Source organism: Halichoerus grypus, chromosome 5, assembly GCF_964656455.1.
Source record: "Halichoerus grypus chromosome 5, mHalGry1.hap1.1, whole genome shotgun sequence".
NCBI lineage: Eukaryota > Metazoa > Chordata > Mammalia > Carnivora > Phocidae > Halichoerus > Halichoerus grypus.
The window spans coordinates 185123666-185144833 of NC_135716.1; the positions used below are offsets into that span (position 1 = coordinate 185123666).

Below are 21168 nucleotides of genomic sequence, written 5' to 3' on the forward strand. Positions count from 1 at the left end.
AGGGGGAGGGGCAGAGGGAGAAGCAGACTCCCCCCGAGCAGGGAGCCCAATGCGGGGCTCCATCCCAGGACCTGAGATCACGACCTGAGCTGAAGGCAGATGCTCAACCATCTGAGCCACCCAGGCGCCCCCAAACCCGTCTCTCTTAAGAAGAGGTTTTGATGCCTAAAATGCAGTCCCGCTGAGTTTGCTTTCTGTGTAGGCACATAAATCGTGTGAGCCCCGTGCCAGCTTCACGTTCATCTACTAACCGTCCCCAGCTCTAAGACTGTGTTCTGGTGTGTGTCCTGCTCCGTGCTTGGCTGTGACGTGGGTCACTTACTCTGACATGAAGCGTGATTCTCTACAAATGCAGCAGACAGTACCCGTGTTTGTAACACATCCCTTAAATGCTACGTGTAGGGCCACCCACTGTCCCTGTTCCCTGAAACTGAAAGTCTAGGAAGGCCCTCAACCCCCGACCCGCAGGCCAGGCTGGTCGGTGCTCGGGGGTGCTGTGAGGCGCTCACCACACGGTCGGGCTTTGTAGGGACGATGGCAGTGTTCAGAGAGCCGGGGAGGAGACGTGCTGACGCGGCCCCCAGGGCTCTGGGGCGGGCGGGAGCTGCGGCAGGAAGGTCTGAGCCCCGCCACGGCTTGCCACCAGCAGGGACACTCTGCTGCTCGTAAGGGACCCCTCTGCCTGCTCCACGGCTCGGCGCTCCCCTGCGTCCTTAGCACCCCAGACGCAGGGTGTCTACCCAGGGCAGGAGCCTGGCGGGAAGAGCGCAGCCCGGCCCATCAGACTGAGGGCTGCCTCAGCGTGGGAACGCTGCTGTGGCACGTTACCCGTTTAGTCCACAAGCGTGCTGGGCACAGTGTGCGCCAGAGAACAGAACAGGCAAGAGTCTCCATCGCTGGGGACCCTCGCCTCTTTCAGGGGCGTCGGATGGTGATCAAGATACAGAAGTGAGCACGGGAGACGGTGGCGGAGCCCAGGGGGGGCTGCTGGCTGACTCCTTGCTCTGGGGGGCGTCTCGGGGGGGAAACCTGGGCAAGAGGAGGAGAGGGCCGGGGCTGGAGCACCAGGCCCTTGGAGGGACGGCTGGAGCCAGGTCACCGTAGGCACTGCAGACTCGAGATGAGGGGACAGGTGACCTAGGAAGCCGGCCGAGGATCTCAAGCAAAAGTAGATCAGCCTGCCGAGGCATTCACAGGCCCACCAGCCACTGCGTGGGAGGACCCCCGAAGCAGGCCCCCGGATCTGGCAAGATGAGGCGTGGCCTGGGTGTGCTCTAAGTCCAGCCTAGGATTTGCTGGCAGGCTGATGGAGGCTGAGTGGGGAGAAGGGGAGACGTCGGGGGTCTCTCCAAGCGTGTGCCCGGGGCTCTGGCGCCTGATCTGCGACGGTGCGGGCTGGGGCAGCGGCTCAGCCTGGTCAGGAGAAGCTGGGTCCTGGGACCCCCAAGGAGAGAAGGCTTGAACCCTTGGTCATTCGCACCGAGGGCTGTGAGCCTGGGAACCAGGAAGAGCGTGCCTAGCGTGAGGAGCCAGGAACGGGGAGGCGGCTGAGGGGATGGGTCTCCTGGGGTGCCCCAGGCATCCGTGGAGAAGGGTGACGGTCACGTGCTGCCCAGAGCCCATGGGCGCTGAGGAGGGTGAGTCACTGGGAAGCGGCAGCAGGGACAGGAGCCCGTGATGGGGCTTGTGAGGGGAAGACACACATTTGGGCATTAACGGCTCATAGAGCTCTGTTACTTGGTGGTAGAAAGTCTGAAAACAGAAGAACTTATTTTTGGCATCAAAATGCGTCCTGGACAGACTCTCACTGTGCAGCCATCTGTCCCTGATCTTTCTGTTTTTGTTCTTAGGGGAAAGAAGGCCCCTCGGTGGAGGCGGAGAGTCAGGGTAGGTACTGGGCATGGGGACTGTCCGCAGCGGCCACCTCATTCCCTGAGCAAATACCCAGGGAATGTAAGATTAACACAAGCAGGGGAGGGGCAGAGGGACCGGGAGCAGCACACTCCCCACTAAGCGTGGAGCCCGACACAGGGCTCCATCCCACGACCCCGAGGTCATGATCTGAGCCAAGATCAAGTGCCGGACGCTCAACCGCCTGAGCCACCCAGGCGCCCCTCAACTTGGGTGCTTTTAAATGTATTTCACATCAAACTGGTTACTAAAAATTTGAAAATGATTTTTACAGAAGGTTATTTTAAATCCTTTCTATTTTCGTTTCAGACACACAAGGAGGGAAAGCAGCCCCACCGCCGGCTCCAGAAGTCCCAGATAATCACTATTTAGATAAGTGAGTAGAGGTTCTTTAGCCTGTGCCGCGAGGGTTGAAGGGGCTGGCCGCGTGCAGGTGCCGCGAAGGAAATATTTCTCGAGTGCGGTGGGATTATGTAAGCTAACCGGCTCTTCCCAGTCATTCGTAAAGGTCGGGATGGCCCTCCGGACCGATGGGGCCCCCCCCGGGAGAATCAGGATGCTGTTCCCCCTTTACGCCCAGAGAAGCGAGCAGCCGTTTGTCAGAGCGCTGCTAAAGGCCCAGAATATTGTGACAGCAGAACACTTTTCCCTGTGCAGCCACACGGCAAGTCTACAGGCATTTCAGTAGAATCTCTTTGTTCTTGTGACTTAGTGTCTCTGCCTGATTATGCTGACGGGTTAGAACTTGAAGGGACCTCGCGCTAGTTTGTCACAAACGCCCGCTCTTCCTACTGCGCCCCCGCGCGCTGTGCCCCTACGGACCCCAGGCCGCCCGCAGACAGGGAAGGCGTGCGCGTCCCTGGACGACGCCCGTGCCTTCATCTCCGGCTCCTGTCCTGTTCCAGTTTGTGTATCTTCTGTGGGGAAAGGAGTGAGTCCTTCACAGAAGAGGGGCTGGACCGGCACTACTGGAAGCGCTGCCCCATGCTGACGAGGTGCGCCCACTGCAAACAGGTCAGTCCCTGCAGGGGCGGCCCGGGCCGCGGCGTCCGCAGAGGACAAGGCCTGGGGACATAGCTGAATGGAGCCGCCTGTGTGTGCGGCTGGTGCGTTCTCCCTGACTCTCACCGCAGTTCGTGGCGCGCACGTAAACGTGCAGACGCCCTCGGGGTCCGCGGGGTCCTGCCGCAGAGCAGCACAGGGAAACGATACCGCAGTAGAGCCAGCCGGGGGCGTTTCGGGCTCCTCGGCACACGCAAGTTACGTCCACGCTGTACTGTGGTCTGTGAGTGTGACAGCGTGGCGTCCAAAAAACAACGAAAGTACTTGAAAAATACTTTACTGCTAAGAAATGCTAGCCGCCGTCTGAGCTTTCCGCAAGCCCTACTCACTGACCGCAGGTCACCGTAACCAATGTGATTACAACGAACAAGTTTGAAATGCCATGAGAACACCCAAAATGTGACCCAGAGACACACAGGGAGCAAATGCTCTTGGAAAAACAGCACCAGCCTCACTCGCTGCAGTTGCCACAAACCCTCAGCCCGTAAACAACGCGGTATTGACGAGGTGCCCATATACAGGTCAGAAGTGTTTGAGCCCCTGAACCCCCACAGAATGGCACCTGTGCCCCAGCTCCCCGGGCCCCGAAGGCACCGCCTCTCCCCCCAGAGTCACCACTGTCCCGATTCCCGACACCACAAGTCAGTGTTTCTTGCTTTTTGAGTTTATGTAAATGGAATCCTACAAACTAATTATTTTGTGTCATGTTAGTCTTCCTGCTTTATAGCAGTCATTGTTTGAACAGTCCACAATCCATCCCTCCGTCCTGTTTTTGGAAATTGGCTGTGTCCAGTTTGAGGCTACCATGAGTGATTCTGGCATCCGTCTCCCAGTGCGCCTGTGAAGGCACCATTTGGGGTGCACCCCGGGGGTGGAGTGGCTGGGCGTGCCCCACTGGGCTGCAGGGCTGACGCAGGTGGGGCTCAGAGGGGCCACACGTCCACGCACCAGCCAGGGTGTGGGGGGCTGCTCCTCATCCTCACCGCCTCCCTGCTTTCTACGGATGGTCAGGTGCAGCACCTGTCCGTCCCTCCGTCCATCTGCTGGCTGCTCAGCTGCCTTCTTTTAGAAAATACCTCCTAGTCTCTTGTTCATGGGTTGTTTTTTTTTTAAGATTTTATTTATTTTTACGAGGGAGAGAGAGAGAGAGCGGGGGGGCGGGGGCAGAGAGAGAAGCAGTCTCCGCACTGAGCAGGGAGCCGGACACGGGACCCTGGGATCATGACCTGAGCCGAAGGCAGACGCTTCACCGACTGAGCCCACCAGGCACCCTCTGGTTCGCGTTTTAAAATAGATTGCCAGTCTTACTCTACTGATCTGTGGTCACTCTTGCTGTGTCTGGACCGGGGTCCTTTGCCGGCCCCAGATGCCGTAGCCGGCCTCTCCCGCTTGGGGTCCAGCCTGTCCGTCATCCTGATGTGTCCTTTAAGTTTAATGTTGTCCACCTTATGCATCTTTCTCATGGTTGACACTTCGTGTATCTTGTTTAAGAAATCTTCTCCTACCCCCCAAATTTGAATCTCCTCTCTGATGCAGTGGCCTTTCTTTTGATAAAGGGGGAGAACTGAGAGAAGGAACTTCTTGCCTCTGCCTTGGGGCTCTTGCAAGCTCCCGCGTGGGCAGACCCCTCCGTACCCTCAGGCAGGCAGTGCGGACTCTAGACCCCAGTGGAGGTGCTGACTTCTCCAGCAGGGTGTGTGAGTCTGTGGCATGAAGTTTCGTCCTGCATATAACATACCAGCGTGGCAGGGGAATCTCCTACCACTCTTCCTGGGATCCTGTGCACATTACAAGTGTGAGGGAGCCGGGATTTTGAACCCAGAGGCCACACGGCTAAGCTGTTCTGCGGCTCACTACACGTGTCCCACTGGAATTAACCGTCACTCCTCCGGCCTCACCCTTAGCCGTGGCCTTTAGATGCTACCACAGTAAGATGATGAGAGGACACGGGGTGTTGAGCAGAGCGCCAGCAAGGACGGCAGAAGCCCTGTGGGCTAGCGGGGTGAGGACGGAGCTAAGGTGCACGAGCTCGGATGGTGCAGGCTGGCGGGGGCAGCACGCACTGCGGTGTTCTCGGAGACGTGTTCTCGGAATGCAGGTGGTGGAGATCTCCAGCCTGACGGAGCACTTGCTGACGGAATGCGACAAGAAAGACGGGTTTGGAAAGTGTTACCGCTGCAGCGAGGCTGTTCTGAAGGAAGAGCTGCCCAGACACATAAAAACGAAGGAGTGTAACCGTGAGTGCGGGCTCAGGCGGTGCCCTCCGTGTCCGTAGTGCCCTGCCTGGGGGGGGGGCCCACTGCGGAGGGGGTGTCCGGTCAGGTGTGTCCTGCTCCCCGTGCAGGTCTCACGGGAGGAACTAAATCTTGTCTTACTGACACCCTTTCAGCTGCCAAACCAGAGAAGCTGGCAAACCGGTGTCCTCTGTGCCATGAGAACTTCTCCCCTGGAGAGGAGGTGAGGGCCAGCCCCGGGCAGGTGACGGTGACGAGGTTGTCTGGGCTGGACCGCGGGCAGGGGGCGGGGGTGTTCGGGGAGCACCCGGTCTGTTGTAGCGCTGCCCGAACAGGTACTGTGTTTACCTGCCTGCCCAGGTGCTTTCCTCCTTCCGCAGCGCCGTGGACCCTCTGGGGGGGCGGGGGGCTCAGCTCTGGGGGGGAGTGTGAGGGGCTCTGGCCTCCGTCTGGCCTCTGCGCTCCTCCGCGTGCTGGGGCCCCAGATGGCGTCTAGGCCAGACCACAGCACGCCGGTCCCCTCGCATGACTGAAGCCGAGCCCGGCGCCGCGTGGAAATCCCACATCACGGGTGATTGCAGGCTCTCGTCCCTCCCCCGTCGGCCACGCTGACTCCAGCTTAGTGCTCGAGGGGCAGGGCCGTCCGTCCCTCACCTCCGTGTGCCAGGCAGTGTGGCTTTGGAGACCTGCCTCTGCTCAGCTGCTTCTGCCCCGACCCCCTTCACCACTGCCACCTGCCGCCCGGCTGTGTCCTGCTGCCAGGCTCTCCCTGTCCCAGCCCTCGGGGACGCGGTGCGCACGAGACGGCTCTGCAGGGGACTGCGCCAGTCAGCCCGTACCCGCGCGGTTGTCCCAGGCTCGTCCTCCCTGCCTCAGAAGACGTCAAGTCCGTAACAAAGCACACATGGGAGCACAGGAGCCCGCAGGCGGCCTTGGCGTCCCGTCCCCGCTTGAAGGATGGTGGGCGCGCGTTTCATCTGCGCCCACCGTGTGCCCCCTTCTCGTGCTCCCCAGAGCACAGCCACGGCGCAGTGCAGAAGCGCCCGTGTCCGGGCTCCGGGGAGGCCGCCCCAGGGACCGCTTGCTTCCTGGGCGGGCTCTTCCCTACAGCTCGGAGGGGCCGGTGGCCGCAGGGCTCACGTGGGCGGGGTCTGCTGGTTGCGTCCCTCGGCGTCCTTCGATGTAGTTCTCGTCCCCTCCGTTTCCTGTGGGTTGGAGGTTAGGCCGGGTCGGACGCACCTTTGAGTTTGAGAACTTAGTTTCTCCTGCGGTTGGTTCTTGGGTGCTGGTGTGTCCTTCCATGACAATAGGGGATTATTTTAATTAAGTCCGGTAATGACATAAAGTACTCCGCTCGTTTCAGAGCCTATAAAACGGGACATGCTCAGGGAACCGAGAGCAGCTGCTGTCCCTGCTCCCCACCCCTCCTTCCTTACAGGGCTCCTTTCTTTTTAACGGCTTGGCCTTTTTAAAGGGTACATATACGTAGTTCTCACACGCACACGTTCTCTCGCGTGCCCTTTAGTTTTAGAACTTAGGAGCCTTTGCATTTGTGTTCTGACTGCTCCGTGACACCCCGTCCCCTGCTCTGGCTGCCCTGTGTAGCTGCCGGCTCTGAGCGCTGCAGCCCTCGGCCCCTCCTCCCGCGTGCCCCGCCCTGTCCCCCCGTCCCCAGCGTCCGACCGGAGCGGCCGCCCGGCTCCGGCTCGCAGCTGCAGGCGTCAGCAGGCCTCTCAAGCTTCCCGGCTGCTTTCTCAGAGTTCGGTCCCCCGTGCTGGGTGGCAAGTGGCCCCTCACTTGGCGGCTTCAGCACCCATTTACGGTCTCACGGTTTCTGTGGGTCAGGAGCTGTGGGCACAGCCGAACGTCTCCTGTGCTCAGGGTCTCACCAGGCTGCGATCCCGTCTGTGGGCTGGGCTGGGGAGGGATCGCCAAGCTCACCCAGCTGCTGGCAGAGTTCTTTCTTCGTCGTTCTAGGACTGAGGTACCTGCTTTCTTGCTGGCCATCAACCAGGGGCCACCCTGCGCTCCTGGAGGCCACCCACAGCCCCGTGCGCTCCCCAAACCTACACGGTGGCAGCCGGTCCGTGACGACGCTCGGTCTGCCGGGTCGGTCAGGAGCTGCGGCTGCCCCCGGTTTCGGCTCTGGCGGAGCTCATCTCGCTTGTCGCCTCGGTCGCCGGGCTGATGCGCCGTGTGCCTCCTTTGTTTCAGGCGTGGAAAGCTCACCTCATGGGCCCCGCTGGCTGCACAATGAACCTGCGTAAGACCCACGTGCTGCCCAGGGCACCCGCTCTGCCGCCGGGTAAGGCCCGCGCCTTCCTGCACGTCGGTGCCCGCGTGGTGGGGTCCCCGCCCTCCGTTGTCACTCAGTCTTTGCGTCCTGTCTCCGGCTCTTAGTGAGGAGGCTCGTGGCCTGACCAGAACGCTCTCTGTGAGCACTAGATGCGGGCATGGATCCTGCCCTTTCTGGAGGCTCCCCGCGGTGTCATGGACGCAGCAGACCCAGCCCCCGGGTGTTCTTAGGGTGCAGACCCTGTTCTCGGCCTCTTTCTGCATCACCAAACCAGAGTGTTTAGAAACACAAAGTTAAATGTAGATTCACAGATAATGCCCACTACCTGTTTTATAAATCATGATTTTCACTATTTTATGTCAGATTTAGAATGCCTTAGAGGAAAATATGATATTTTTCATTAGAAAATTATTCCCAACCAAAACACTGTTGGATGCACAGCTTTACGTTTGGGGTGTGCCGAGGGCGGTGCTCGGCTGACAGCCCCCCCGCCCCACAGCAGCCTCTTCCAGAAACCAGGCACACGGGCACTTGGAGGGGCCTGCCCGGGGCTCCTCAGCCCGGAAACGAAGCCCTAGTCTCACGGCCGCCCCTTTCTGCATTTCTGGAGCTGAGCTTCTGAAGCCAGCAATTGGCAAACAGCTCCGTTCTCTTCCCTCCGTCCCTGACGTCAGGCTCCTCCTCTGAGCCCTGTTCCTTCCTCTCTGCCGGCTCACGTGCGCGTCCTCCTCAGCTGGTGCGGCCAGTCCTCGCGCCTGCCCTGCTCAGCCCGGGCCCCTGCAGACTGAGGGGCCACTGTGCCGCGACCGCGGCCTCGCACTCTGTTCGTGTCTTCGTCTCCATCCTAACACGGTGCCCGTGTTTTGTGTGTCTGTGTGTCCAGCAGGTAAAGGCCCAGCCGTGGCCAAATCAGGGACCTCAGGATCAAAGGTTGGAAGCAAGATCCCAACCCCGAAGGGACTGAGCAAAAGCTCTGGCAGGACATACACGAAGCGGTGACATGACACGCGTTCTGTCTCCTTTGTCCCCACAAGGGACGGAGCAAGTTTCCTGACTGTGAACCATTTCTCCTAAAATCCGGCCTTGGACGTGGTGACCCGTCCACCGCCCCCGCTGTCCCTCGGCTCTCGGCCCCACTCGTCCTTACCTGTCGGGCCGGATGTGCAGCCGACCGAAGAACCTGCATCCCGGGGCTAGGACCAAACCCGCCGCAGCCTCAAGCAGCCGGGCGTCTGACCTCCCAGCCCAGTGGGAACAGAAGAGCATCAGTGTGTTTGAAGGGCACCGACCCCACTGCCCGGGTGGGTCGGCACGCGGAGGGCGTAACGCGAGCACAGCGCTCTCCCCTCGTGTGCTCGCCGTCACTTCCATAAAGGCTTCGCTGTGAACCTGGCGCATGGTGGTCTCTCTCACACGTGGCAGAATGCCCGCTGGGCCTTGGCCCCCCGGCAGCGGTAACCGGCCGGGAGAGAGACGGCGTGTGCGAGTCTCACCGGGCACTGTCCCTCCCCCGGGCGCGATCTGCCCGCCCCTGCCCGGCGCACCGTCTCACCCGTGTCCATGGAGCCCACGCTCCCCACTCTCACAGGTCACCGCGCATGGGTCCCCCTGCGGCACTCAGGAGCGCCAGGGCCCGTGAGGAATGTGGGGTCCGTGGCAGTCCCCCCGGCTCCGAGTCAGGGCTGTGCTCAGGGCGCTCACGTCCCCTACACGTGTGCAGCCCCCAGACAGAATTATGAAGTGACTGTCCCCTGATTGTCCTGAGCTCACCTGACCACACGTGTCGGTCGAACAACCCTCTCCTAAAACCTAGAGGCAGACGTGGCCTTGTGGACTCTGGCGTGGAGTAGCTTCTACTTCACGTACGTCACAAGTGAGCCTCCAGCCCAGACCACAGAGCGTCTGCCTCGGGCCTGTCGTGCTGCCCCTCACACGTCTACGCTGGAATTGGGACCATAAGTTGGTCCTGTGATACTTCAAACACCAAACACCACTTCCAATGAAGAACCCAGACCCCGCTCCTGGGCAGCCATCGGGCCCGGGGAGTGGGCCCGCGTGCTTCCTCTGCGGGCGGCCGTGGCGACCAGCCCGTGTGCGTCAGCAGTCTGCTGGGAGGCGCCCCAGTGTCCCCCCGCGCAGGGCTGTACTCCCCGCGGCCGAGCCTCCCGGGGACCCGAGGCGGCTGGCCCTTCCTGTCGCACCGTGCGGCCTCCTGAGCGTCAGGCAGGCTTTCTGAACACCAGCGAGAACTGGGCGCAATGGATGAGATGTGGACTAAATGATTAGTGCGTAGGTATTCTGAGTTCCCAACAGTGTAAAACAACAAAACGTATTTTAGAAAACCCGTAACAGCTGTTTGAGCGGTGTGCTCCCTGAGTACGTTCGTGACCGTGAATCTGCACGACTCATTCTCCATTCTGGGCGAACTAATACCTTCTCATACACAGCAAGGATAAGACTAAGAGAATTACCTTTAAAAACAATAACCAATTAAAAAATAAAAAGTATATGGGGAGAAATAACATAAACCTTCAGTGGACAGAGCAGAGTGCAGATGCCGACCGATGACGCACGAGCCTTCCTGGCCCGGGAACAGCGGCTCGACCTGCCGGCCCGTCCACGCGCAGACCAGACGCTTCCGTAACCAGAGCAGCGGTGACACGAGTTAGTGAAGGAACCATTCCTTCTTCTCCGATCAAAACTTTCAAATATCTGTGTCCTATTTTCTATATATTGTAACTTATGTAACTTAAAAAAATACTTGTAAAAATACTTAATTTTAGTGATTGACAAAATCGGGTGCATTTAAGACCAGTTAGCATTGTTGGTTACGGAAGAATCGTGCATTTACGTTGAAATGATCCCTAGCAGTGACTCGTGGCTACTGAAAGCCTTACAGAGTTATAGACTATTAAGGAACCACAAATAAAAGATAAAAAATTTGGAAGGAACTGTAAGATCCCTTGGCCATTTATAAATAAATATGTAAATTTGGAACAGGAATTAATAATTGACTTTTCATTCCTGAATATGTTGTGGATATTTAACTATTTATTTCTATTATTTTCATATTTCAGAATATTTTATGAAGCTAATTTAAAAAAATGTGTATAAATTAGGCATCAGAATACACATGTAAATACTTTTAATGAAAATTTGCAACTTTTTAATGTTTTAACATAGTTTTCTATTTGTCTTTATTTCAGGTACCAGAATTATAATATCTAACTAATATATTTTTGTTGTTACTTCCGGGGCTAGGGGTCACTTCACCCTGAGCATATGAACATAATAAAAAGATCACTAAAAGTTTTGTCCCTTTTATTTCAAGATTACAATTAAAAGGCAAACGGAGTGTGGTCCACTCTGGCGCTCAGGCTGGGGGCTCGGCCGGGGGAGGCACGGAGGGGACAGAGCCCGGCCCCACGATGTGGGGTGTGTGTGGACATGACCTTTCCTGCTGAACAAGCTGAAGGACTGTCAGCTCCATGTGACTTGGAGGAAATGGTTGCCCAGCTTTACCCTGTGGGAGGAAACCGGAATGTTCTTCAGACGGTCTCACGGTGCCCACTGGACGTCTCCACGCCTGGCCCCCTTGGCCAGAGGGACGGCGATCTTGCTTTCAAATGAGTAAAAAGGCAGTATTTTCTCTGTTCATGTGTGGAGTGACTTTAAGCTTTTATCAGTTTGGGGAATTGTAAAATCGCTTCCATTTTTAAGTTGTCATGTGCAGGTTTTTCCTTCCACGAAGTAGTAACGTAAAGCTGACGGCACTGCGGTTTCGACGGGACAATGACTTAGAGTGTTTTCTCTTGTTTGGTGACTAGGGCGCCTGCGTGGGGGAGGGGCCAGGTGTGCGCGCCGCAGCACGTGGGGCGAAAGAGAAGCGCTCCACTCACCCCTGCCCAGGTGCGGGAGGAGGAGGAGCCCTTCCTTCCGTGGGCTGCTGGAACTGGGTGCTCATTTGTGCCGATGCGTGTTTGCTCCTAAAAACCAGGTCCGCTCCAGAAAGCTGAGCGGCTCTCAGCCGCTCCAGGGGGCCTCCAGCCACCCTCCCCGGCAGCTGGGCCGCGACTGGAGCGGTGACCCTCCGAGCTGCTCCCCTTGGGGTCTTCAGAATGCTCACGAGGACCACGTGGGGCCAGTGAGGTTATCCTCAATGGCAGCCGGGGATGCTGGCTCCCTGGAAGGCAGCGGGCCCGGATGAGAACGCTGGATCCTGACAGACCCGGGAGGCCTCGTCCCTGCCTCAGTTTGCCCTCTATGGAGTGACTAGGCCGAGGAGAAGGTGCTGATGAGGCCCCACCTGGCCAGTGGGTCTGCAAGTTTGGGGAGGGAGCCCGCCCCTAAGCTGAGGGGTGCCCCCCGGCCCTTCATCCCTCATTAGGCTGTACCTGCAAGGGGCAGGGAGCAGGGAGACTGAGGCACGGACCACCACCTGCCCAGAAGGCCTCAGAACTCCACCGAACTTCCCAGGCCCCAGGCCCACCTGAGCCCGCTAGTGCTGGGATTGCAGGGGAGGGGCAGGGAGAGTGGGGAGGACTGAGGTCAGACACCCCGTTGGGTGGATTTCCTTGTGCACAGGAGGAGCTCATCCCCAAGCAATGCCCTTTGGTGGCCCTGGTCCTGCAGGTTGCGGACTCGCCAGGAGAGGCGTCCCTGGTTCCTCTCGGTCCTGGGACCAGTCCGGCAGAGGGAGGGGTGCAGTGTCCTGCCTGAAGATGGGGGACATTGTGGGAACCACTGCCGGGGTTCTAGATAGAGATCTTTCTCTCCCCGTGGGGTAGGGAGCAGCTTGGGGGTGCTGTTTACCAAATTCCGGGATCCTAGCAGGGGGTGGGGGGTTCCCTGGTGGTTGGGGGGGGCAGGAGGGCGAGCCTGCAGGTGTCCAGCTCCAAGCATCAGCCCGGGCGGGGCCAGGCCAGGAGCGGGGCCACTCCTGTTCTTCCTACTGAAAGTTTAAAAGTTTTGCTTTTTAACACTGCCGTCTGTAACCTACCTGGAGCTGTTTTGTATTCCTGTTCCTGAATGAGACAGAAACTTGTGAAACAAGACACAAACACAGGACCTGAACGATCAATCATTTGACTCCATTACAGTCATGAAGTCTGTGTCAAAGGCGCGTCGAGAGGCCTTTACAGAAACAGAAAACCAGAACACATTTATTTACAACGTGCAACCAACAAAGAATTAGTACCCGAAAGACACAGGGAATTCCTACGCATCATTAGGAAAGGGCCAAGCAGGCCTCTAACCTGGCTTTGTGCGTGCAAATAGGTAAGTGATTCCAGAACACGGCACTGCAGGGGTCTGCGGCTGCAACAAGTTATCGCGAGCGCAGGGACTCATGGCACACGGGACGGACTAAGATCGGGGCTCACCGGGTGCAGGGGCCCCGGGGGGAGTCCACTCCTCGCCATCCCAGCTTCCAGAGGCTGCTTGTGCCATAAAACCTACTGCATTCACAGGTTCTGCGGACTAGGGCACGGACCTCTCTGGGGGCCGTCATTCTGCCCACCACACATGTAAGAACACCACACGCCTAACATCTATTTCGCTTTTCAAAAAGGCCCTCACCACCTGGAAGATATGCGGGAAAAGTTAAAGATTAGTGATGGCAATACCAGAAAAAAAAAGAACAATACTAGCGTATCGGTGTTTATTTCACATAAAAACAGTATTTGCACTAAAAATGGTTCACAATTCATATGCTACAAATACCAAGGCAACTTAATAGCCAATGCATTTAAAATAACGTATAAACAAATTACAAACATTAAATGAACCGTAAATTCATAAATGTAAAGATTGAGTATAATTAATCATGCAATAGATAAGTTACGAGGATAAAATTTATAAAAATATTAAAAATACACTAAACAATATGCAAGTGGAAAAATGCAATTAGTAATACACATTCTTAAATGAAACGCTATTTTCTTTTTAGTATATGTGTGTGGAGTTATTCTTAGAATATTGTAAGCCCTAAGGGGTGAGCGTGGAAGCAGCTGAAACGTCAGCAGCGTTCCTGGCCTCCGGCTGTGGAAAGCAATGGCCCAGAAGGAACAGGATCCCACGATCCCCAGGGGCAGGGCATAGGTTAGGAGCTAGGAAGGAATGTAACCGTCATCCCCCCTTCCTGCTCCTCCCTTATCCCATGACTGCCTCCCTGCGTGCCTACACGTCGTCGGGGAAAATGCAAGCCTGCCTCAAGATATTTGCCATCCCTTGTACTCCTTTCCCACGCTTGGAGGCATCTGTCCTTGCTTTTCTGATAAAAAACAAAATAAAAGCTATGAGCAGAATCCAGCTGAGGCTGCCTCTGGCAGAGGCAGTCCTGAACGGCCGCTCAGATGGTTGTTCGAGAACTTGATTTCAGTGCGTGATGACATTTGGCGCCCGAACAGGGATTTTTTTCAGGACTCGATATAATCCTCATCCTGCACATCACTCCTCAAGCCCGAGACAGGGAGAGGACGTGCGCTCATCCAGGTAGGAAGTACGGCACTTGACGCCTGCGACGGAGTGACGGTTGAACTCACATTTTTCTTTCTTTCAGGCGTGCAGGATTTTACTTTCAATTTCTCTCTGATCTGTTTTTCTGTTATAAACGTGTTAGTTATGGAAACATCTTTAAGTAGGCAACAGGCTGTCCATAAGGAGCAAGTGCGCGTGCTTCTGCACCGTACAGCGTGCAAAGTAACTGATAAGGATTTAATACGATTGTTGTCAGTAATAGATCAGCATTTCCCATGGTACATGCCCTAGGGCTCCCGTTCAGTTGAGGACTGGGAACGTGTGGGCAGATGGCTGAAAAATGCACTGGGTCCTGTTACAGCTTCTCATTTGCATACATGGGATCTTTGCCGGATAGCTATCCACTCTTTACAGAAAAAAAACAGCTAAAACTAATTGGCAGGACCTCATTCCTCCCCCTTCAGATCCGCCGACGCAGCCCCCAGTCACGGCAACAGCCCCATGAATGTAGCCCCTACCACCCCACCGGAGGCTCCAATAATATCCCCCTGATAAATTGCCTTCTCCTTCTCCACCCTCCCTACAGGCAGAAAATAAAGCTGTCGAGGAGAGTGCCTCCTTTTCCTTGGTAGAAAAGATATTAAAGGAATACAAAAAAAAAAAAAAAAGGAAGCCCAAGAACAAGAAGGCTTTATTGGAGCACGTCCAGTCCTTGGAGCCCAGGGACAAGCTCCACCGCACGATCATTTAGCATCCCAGGGCCTCAAGGAGCTCCGTCGGAGCATCCGTGAGAATGGGCCCTCAAGTACTTTCACAAAGGGTATCACAGAAGGGATCAGTGGTGGTTAGGAGATGACCCCTTGGGACTGGAAAACATTGGTCAAAATGGTTCTTAACACCGCCCAATATTCTTTATGGCTACAAGAATATCGAGGCGCTGTTCAGATAACTGCCGTGGACAACTTGACAAATAACGTACCTATTGGAATTGAAAAGTTATTAGGAGAAGGGCCTTAAGGACTGTGGACGCCCAAGTTATTTGGATCGAAGGGCATTTCCGCAAATAGCAGACGCTGCCGTTAAGGCCCGGTCCCGGATTCCAGATTCTCCTACCCCATCTGGCTCGTTCGCTACCATTCGGCAAGGAGCCAGTGAACCCTATATAACTTTTCTAGAGAGACTGCAAACTGCTATAGCAAGGCAAGTGGATAATACTGATGCACAAACACTTCTAACTACTCAACTGGCCGATGAAAATGCCAGTCAGGACTGCCAAAAGGTGCTGGCGCCTGTAAGAGGCCAGCGCCCCAATATTGCGGAAATGATCCGAGCCTGCCAAAATGTGGGCACAGAGTCTCATAAGGCAGTATTGCTCACCTCCGCCTTAAGACCTCAAAAATACTTTAAACGCGGCAAAGAGGGACGTTTTCAGAAACAATGCCGACAACAAGAGCGGAAACGTCCCACTCAAAAATGCCCCAAATGTAAAATGGGATTATCACTGGACTAACCAATGCCCTTCCAAATCCGACTCGCAGGGAAACCCGCTGTCGGGAAACTTGAAGAGGGGCGCGGGAACGAGCGATGCAAACCCGGAACCAATCCTCAAACCCAAAAGCCCAAATGTGAAATGTCAACACAAAGGAGTGGACCCCCAAAATGTCCAACCACCCCTTCACCCCAGACGACACCGAGTGGTAGACTTGGTCGCCGCAGCTGCCGGCAGCACAGGGTGGACCTGCCTCTTGCTTGTGGTGTGACCCTCAATAGTGTTGGGGAAGTAAAAAAGGCCCCAACAGGCATATTTAGTCCTTTGTCAAAAAGGTAGGAATGATTTTGGGGCGCTCTAGCGCAATTACGAAAGGCATATTCGTTCTCCCTGGGGTTATTGATTCTGATTATACAGGGGAAATTCAAATAATGTTGTCTTCCTTTGCTTAGGCAGAAATACGGGCACAGCCCGAAGTAGCACATTGGCTTCTGCTTCCTTATGGGGCCCCCAAATAGTCAAAATATACGAAGACATGATAAGGGCTTTCGCAGTACCAACGCGAAGCGTGAAGCCTTTGGGGCCGTGCCCATACAGGACACGTGACCCACCTTACAAATCACAATTGCAAAAAGAACTGTTAAAGGCTTAATAGATCCTGGGGCCGATGTAGCTGTCATTCGAGCCCCAGACTGGCCAACAGAAATTCCCCTTGCGCCCCGTTCACAAACTCTTACTGGAATAGGGGGCCAAGACGGTCCCCTACAAAGTAAATGTCCTGTCGGATGCACTGATGTGGAAGGGCATCGAGCCATCGTAAGACCTTTTGTTCTAAACATCCCCGTTTCTCTCTGGGGAAGAGACTTACTGAAGCAATGGAGTCTTCCCTTACAGACAAATTTATCCTGACGGCCATCGCTACAGAAACCGCCCCCACTCAAGCTGTCTTGGAAAAACCAGGTCTCCCTGCTTGGGTGGAGCAATGGCCTATAAAAGGGGACAAACTAAAACACCTATTAACCCTTGTGGAATTAACTCGTGAGCACAGAGAACCCTCTACCAGCCTGTGGAATGCTCCTATCTTTTGTATCCGCCCCCAAAATCAGGCAAATGGAGATTGCTACATGATTTACGGGCAGTTAATGCTCAAATGATTCCCACGGGGCCCTTGCAGTTTGGTCTTCCAAATCCTTCCTTACTCCCTTCAATTCAAAATCTCATTGTGACTGATCTCAAAGATTGCTTCTTTACTATTCCCCTGCACCCTGAGGATAAAGAAAAATTTGCCTTCTCTGTCCCCACGATCAACAATCGCAGAGCTGTACAAAGACACGGATGGCAGGATCTGCCCCAGGGGATGATGAAGAGCCCCACCCCCCCGTGTCAGTCTTTTGTTAGTGCAGCCTTTTGACCTGCCCGAAATAAGATTCCCACAAATACTTACCACTACTCGGATGATATCCTGCTTGCTTCAGATAATGACACCTTCTCCATACGTGTTTACAGTTTCTTACTGATTCAGTCACTGCTGCCGGTCTGCTCATCGCTCCTGAGAAAATACAAACACAGCTCCATGGAAAACCTGAGGTATAAGCTCGTGTCGCACACAGTCACTCCTCGATAGAGGGCTATCCGTTCTCCGTCGCCACCTTTTAGCTCACTGCGGCAAGTCCTCGGACACATTAATCTGCTGCGTCCCACTTTAGAAATTCCTACTTGCCAACTGACCTCCCTTTTTAACTTATTACAGGGAGATCCAAACCCTGCGTCCACACGATCGATGATGCCTCGAGCAAAACAACTAGATCTTCTCTCCCAACGACTAACCTCTACTTCATTAGACTCCAGAGATCCCTCTGCCGGCATAACTTTCCTTGTCTTGAACACCCCTCACTCCCCTATGGGGATAATCTGCCAAGTCCTGCCTGATAAATGCCTTGTTCTTGAATGACTTTTCCTCCCAGCGCAACCCAAACATAGGGTCGCCTCTCATCTCTCTCTGATTACAGCTCCTACGAGAGGTCGGAAAAGAATAATTCAGCTAACTGGCTTTGATCCCCAATCTATCTACTTAGGTGTCAGCAAAGAAGAAATGGATAATCTATGGATACACGATGAAAAGTTCCAAATTGCAATGGCTAATTTTATGGGTCAATTTATCTTCTCATTGCCCTCAGATAAACATATCCAGAGCCTCAAATATTTCCACCTGTCCTCCTACTCTCTCATTTCTTTTTTTTTTTTTTAAAGATTTTATTTATTTATTTGAGAGAGAGAGAGAGTGAGAGACAGAGCGCAAGAGGGGGTAGGGTTAGAGGGAGAAGCAGACTCCCCGCCGAGCAGGGAGCCTGATGTGGGACTCGATCCCGGCAATCTGGGATCATGACCTGAGCCGAAGGCAGTCGCTTAACCAACTGAGCCACCCAGGCACCCTACTCTCTCATTTCTAATAAAACCTTATTTGATGCTCTTACAGTGTTCATGTCAGCTCCAAAACAGCCGCAAGAGGGGCTGTAACATGGAAACAGGGGAATACATGAAAATATGCCTATAAGCCTTTACCACACCCGCTCACAGAGCAGAATTGGCTACTGCCATTCTTGCTCTAAAGATCTTTTCTCAAGCACCTATTAATCTAATAACAGACTCCCAATTGATGGCACAATTATTGACGGACCTCCCTACCACCACTCTTAACACACACACACACATCGATCGCCCTCTACTATCTATGTTTCTTGAAGCTCGGGCATTGTTACAACACAGGTTTTCCCCATTGTTTGTCCTTCACATGCTCAGTCATTCTCATCTCCCCGGTCCTTTTACGGAGGGCAACAATTTTGCTGATTCCTTACTTACCGGATCTTTATTCTCCTCTGCCTTGGATTCTCACTCCTTTTTTCACCAAGGGGCAGGGGCTTTGGCTACACAGTTTTCTATCTCTCTTTCACAAGCAAAACACATCATACGCTCCTGTCCCGGCTGCCAACAATTTTCTACTGCTCATCTTCCTGGAGGAGTCAATCCCCGTGGTTTATCCACAAATCGACGACGGTAAATGGATGTGACCCACTTCCCCTCATTTGGACAACTACGATGGGTACATGTTACTATTGATACTTACTCTGGATGTCTATGGGCCTCCGCTCAGAGCGGTGAAGGCTCCTCTCATGTCATTAATCATCTCTTGGAATGCTTTGCCATAATGGGCATCCCCCAAAAACTGAAAACGGACAACGGCCTGGCTTGTACGTCCCATCGCATAACCCAACTCCTAAATGATTGGGGAATCACACATTCTCCTGGCATTCCCCCGAAATCCTCCAGGTCAAGCCATTGTCACACGTGCCAATGCTATCCTGAAACTACTTCTGCATAAAAAAGGGGGGATTGAGGCCCCCCAAATGAGAATAATGAAGGCACTGTTTACTATTAATCACATACAACTAGACAAACATTTTAATTCGGCTCATTCAAAGCATTTTTGGGTTGAGGAACCCCTTCCCAAACTGCAAGTATGGTACAGACTGCCCAATGGGGGACACAATGGAATGGCCCGGGACCTTTACTCACGTGGGGGAGAGGTTACGCTGCTGTGCTTTCTCCACAAGGTCCTATGTGGCCACCCGCTCGGCTGACTAAGCCTCACCATGAGCTGGCAGGAGGAATTCAAACGCCTGCTTCCATGCTTCAGCCTGATGTCGGTAACCCCACCACCCGGCATGCCATCGGCCAAGGAAAGGAAGAATGAACCAACACCTATCAAAGATATCTCATGGGGTGATGTAAAAGGGCCCGCAGCTATTTTAGGCATCATGGCTGTAGCCGCTACCGCGGCAACCGCTGCTGATCTTTGGCTGCTTCCCTCCAAACGGCACAACAAGTTCATTCACATATGCAAAACGCTACAACCGATGTAGAAGAACAGGTCAAAATTAACAAATTTGGTTAGGAGAACATCAACAGGCACTCTGGACTAGATCCCAATTAACTCGTGACTCGGAGTTTACCTCCTACTGCATTACTTCGATTCCCTATAACAAGACTTGGGGGCAACTGAAAATTCATCTTAATCAAGCCTTTTCCTCTCCTTGAATCTCTCCATTGAAAAAATATTTTTTTAAGATCTTACTTATTTGTCAGAGAGAGAGCATGCGTGCACACACAAGCAGGGGGAGGGGCAGAGGGAGAAGCAGACTCCCTGCTGAGCAGGGGCTCGATCCCAGGACCGCGGGATCATGACCTGAGCCGAAGGCAGACCCTTAACTGACTGAGCCACCCAGGCGTCCCTCTCCATTGAAAATCTAAAACTTAAGTAACAAGCACAAATACAGGAACTCCAACAAGAAAGTCAACAAGCTACCATTAATACTCTCAATGATATTTCTACCTGGCTCTATCCAAAAAACTGGTTCTCTGAGCTCAATCTCCGCTCTTGGTTTTACATGGCTATACTGCTTTTAATAATCTCCTTTCTCGTTATAGTCATCAAGGCAAGCCTCTCCTGCTGTTCTGCCTAGAGGACCCGAAACACACTTGTAGCGACCACACAGATCCTCGCCACCCCCTTAAATAGCCCACCTACATATCCCACTAAACAAAAAGGGGGACTGTGGAGTTATTCTTAGAATATTGTAAGCCCTAAGGGGTGAGCGTGGAAGCAGCTGAAACGTCAGCAGTGTTCCTGGCCTCCCGCTGTGGAAAGCAATGGCCCAGAAGGAACAGGATCCCACGATCCCCAGGGGCAGGGCATAGGTTAGGAGCTAGGAAGGAATGTAACCGTCATCCCCCCTTCCTGCTCCTCCGTTATCCCATGACTGCCTCCCTGCGTGCCTACACGTCGTCGGGGAAAATGCAAGCCTGCCTCAAGATATTTGCCATCCCTTGTACTCCTTTCCCACGCTTGGAGGCATCTGCCCTTGCTTTTCTGATAAAAAACAAAACAAAAGCTATGAGCAGAATCCAGCTGAGGCTGCCTCTGGCAGAGGCAGTCCTGCACGGCCGCTCAGATGGTTGTCCGAGAACTTGATTTCAGTGCGTGAGGGCGTATGTGCTGCTTTAGTGATGACTATGTTGTCTCTTTTAATTATTTTTAAGAGAGGGAGAGAGTGTGTGAGCAGGAGGGGCAGAGGAAGAGGGAGAGAGAATCTCAAGCAGACTCCAGGCCCAGCGCAGAGGACACAGGGCTCAGTTTCAAGGTCGAGAGATCATGACCTGAGCCAAAATGAAGAGTCGGCAGCTTAACCGATGGACCAAGCCACCCAGGCGCCCCTGGACTGCTCAGGGTCAGACCCGGGTGGGGCGGGGTGGGGCTTCACTGCTCAGGGTCGGACCCGGGTGGGGGGGCCATCACTGCTCAGGGTCGGACCCGGGTGGGGGGGCCATCACTGCTCAGGGTCGGACCCGGGTGGGGGGGGCTTCCCTGCTCAGGGTCGGACAGGGTGGGGGGGGCCATCACTGCTCAGGGCCGTATCTGGGGTTGGGGGGGCATCACCGCGTGGGCATGGGCCAGGACCCGGAGCGGGGCGGGAGGGGAAGGCCATCACGGCTCAGGCTCGGACCCGGGTGGGGCGGGGTGGGGCCATCACTGCTCAGGGTCGGACAGGGTGGGGGGGGGCTTCACTGCTCAGGGTCGGACCAGGGTGGGGGGGCTTCACGGCTCAGGGTCGGACCAGGGCGGGGGGGGGCTTCCCTGCTCA

The 21168-nt window shown here is 54.7% G+C and overlaps 1 protein-coding gene and 3 long non-coding RNA genes across 8 annotated transcripts in view; 2 read left to right on the forward strand and 2 right to left on the reverse strand.

The window, feature by feature from the left end:
- Positions 1–8891, forward strand: part of CEP104 (centrosomal protein 104) — a 33854-nt gene extending 24963 nt beyond the window's left edge. For 3 of the 5 annotated variants that reach the window (XM_036089555.2, XM_078073873.1, XM_036089552.2), the window contains 7 exons: positions 1851–1887; positions 2221–2287; positions 2817–2925; positions 5072–5210; positions 5363–5430; positions 7422–7512; positions 8387–8891. In XM_036089555.2, the coding sequence (XP_035945448.1) occupies positions 1851–1887; positions 2221–2287; positions 2817–2925; positions 5072–5210; positions 5363–5430; positions 7422–7512; positions 8387–8502 (627 nt within the window). In that variant the 3' untranslated portion in view covers positions 8503–8891. The other 2 variants (XM_036089553.2, XM_036089554.2) reach the window with 2 other exon arrangements.
- Positions 8892–10810: 1919 nt separating this feature from the next.
- On the reverse strand, positions 10811–12653 carry LOC144382004 (uncharacterized). Its single transcript, XR_013448420.1, has 2 exons — positions 12503–12653; positions 10811–11764 (listed from the first exon to the last, which is right to left on the reverse strand). It is a non-coding gene; the product is annotated as an uncharacterized LOC144382004 (long non-coding RNA).
- Positions 12654–13148: 495 nt separating this feature from the next.
- On the reverse strand, positions 13149–19975 carry LOC118534040 (uncharacterized). The gene is made up of 3 exons (XR_013448417.1): positions 19043–19975; positions 16914–17018; positions 13149–14206 (listed from the first exon to the last, which is right to left on the reverse strand). It is a non-coding gene; the product is annotated as an uncharacterized LOC118534040 (long non-coding RNA).
- LOC144382002 (uncharacterized) lies at positions 13904–14648 on the forward strand. The gene is made up of 2 exons (XR_013448418.1): positions 13904–13995; positions 14567–14648. It is a non-coding gene; the product is annotated as an uncharacterized LOC144382002 (long non-coding RNA).
- Positions 19976–21168: the final 1193 nt, after the last annotated feature.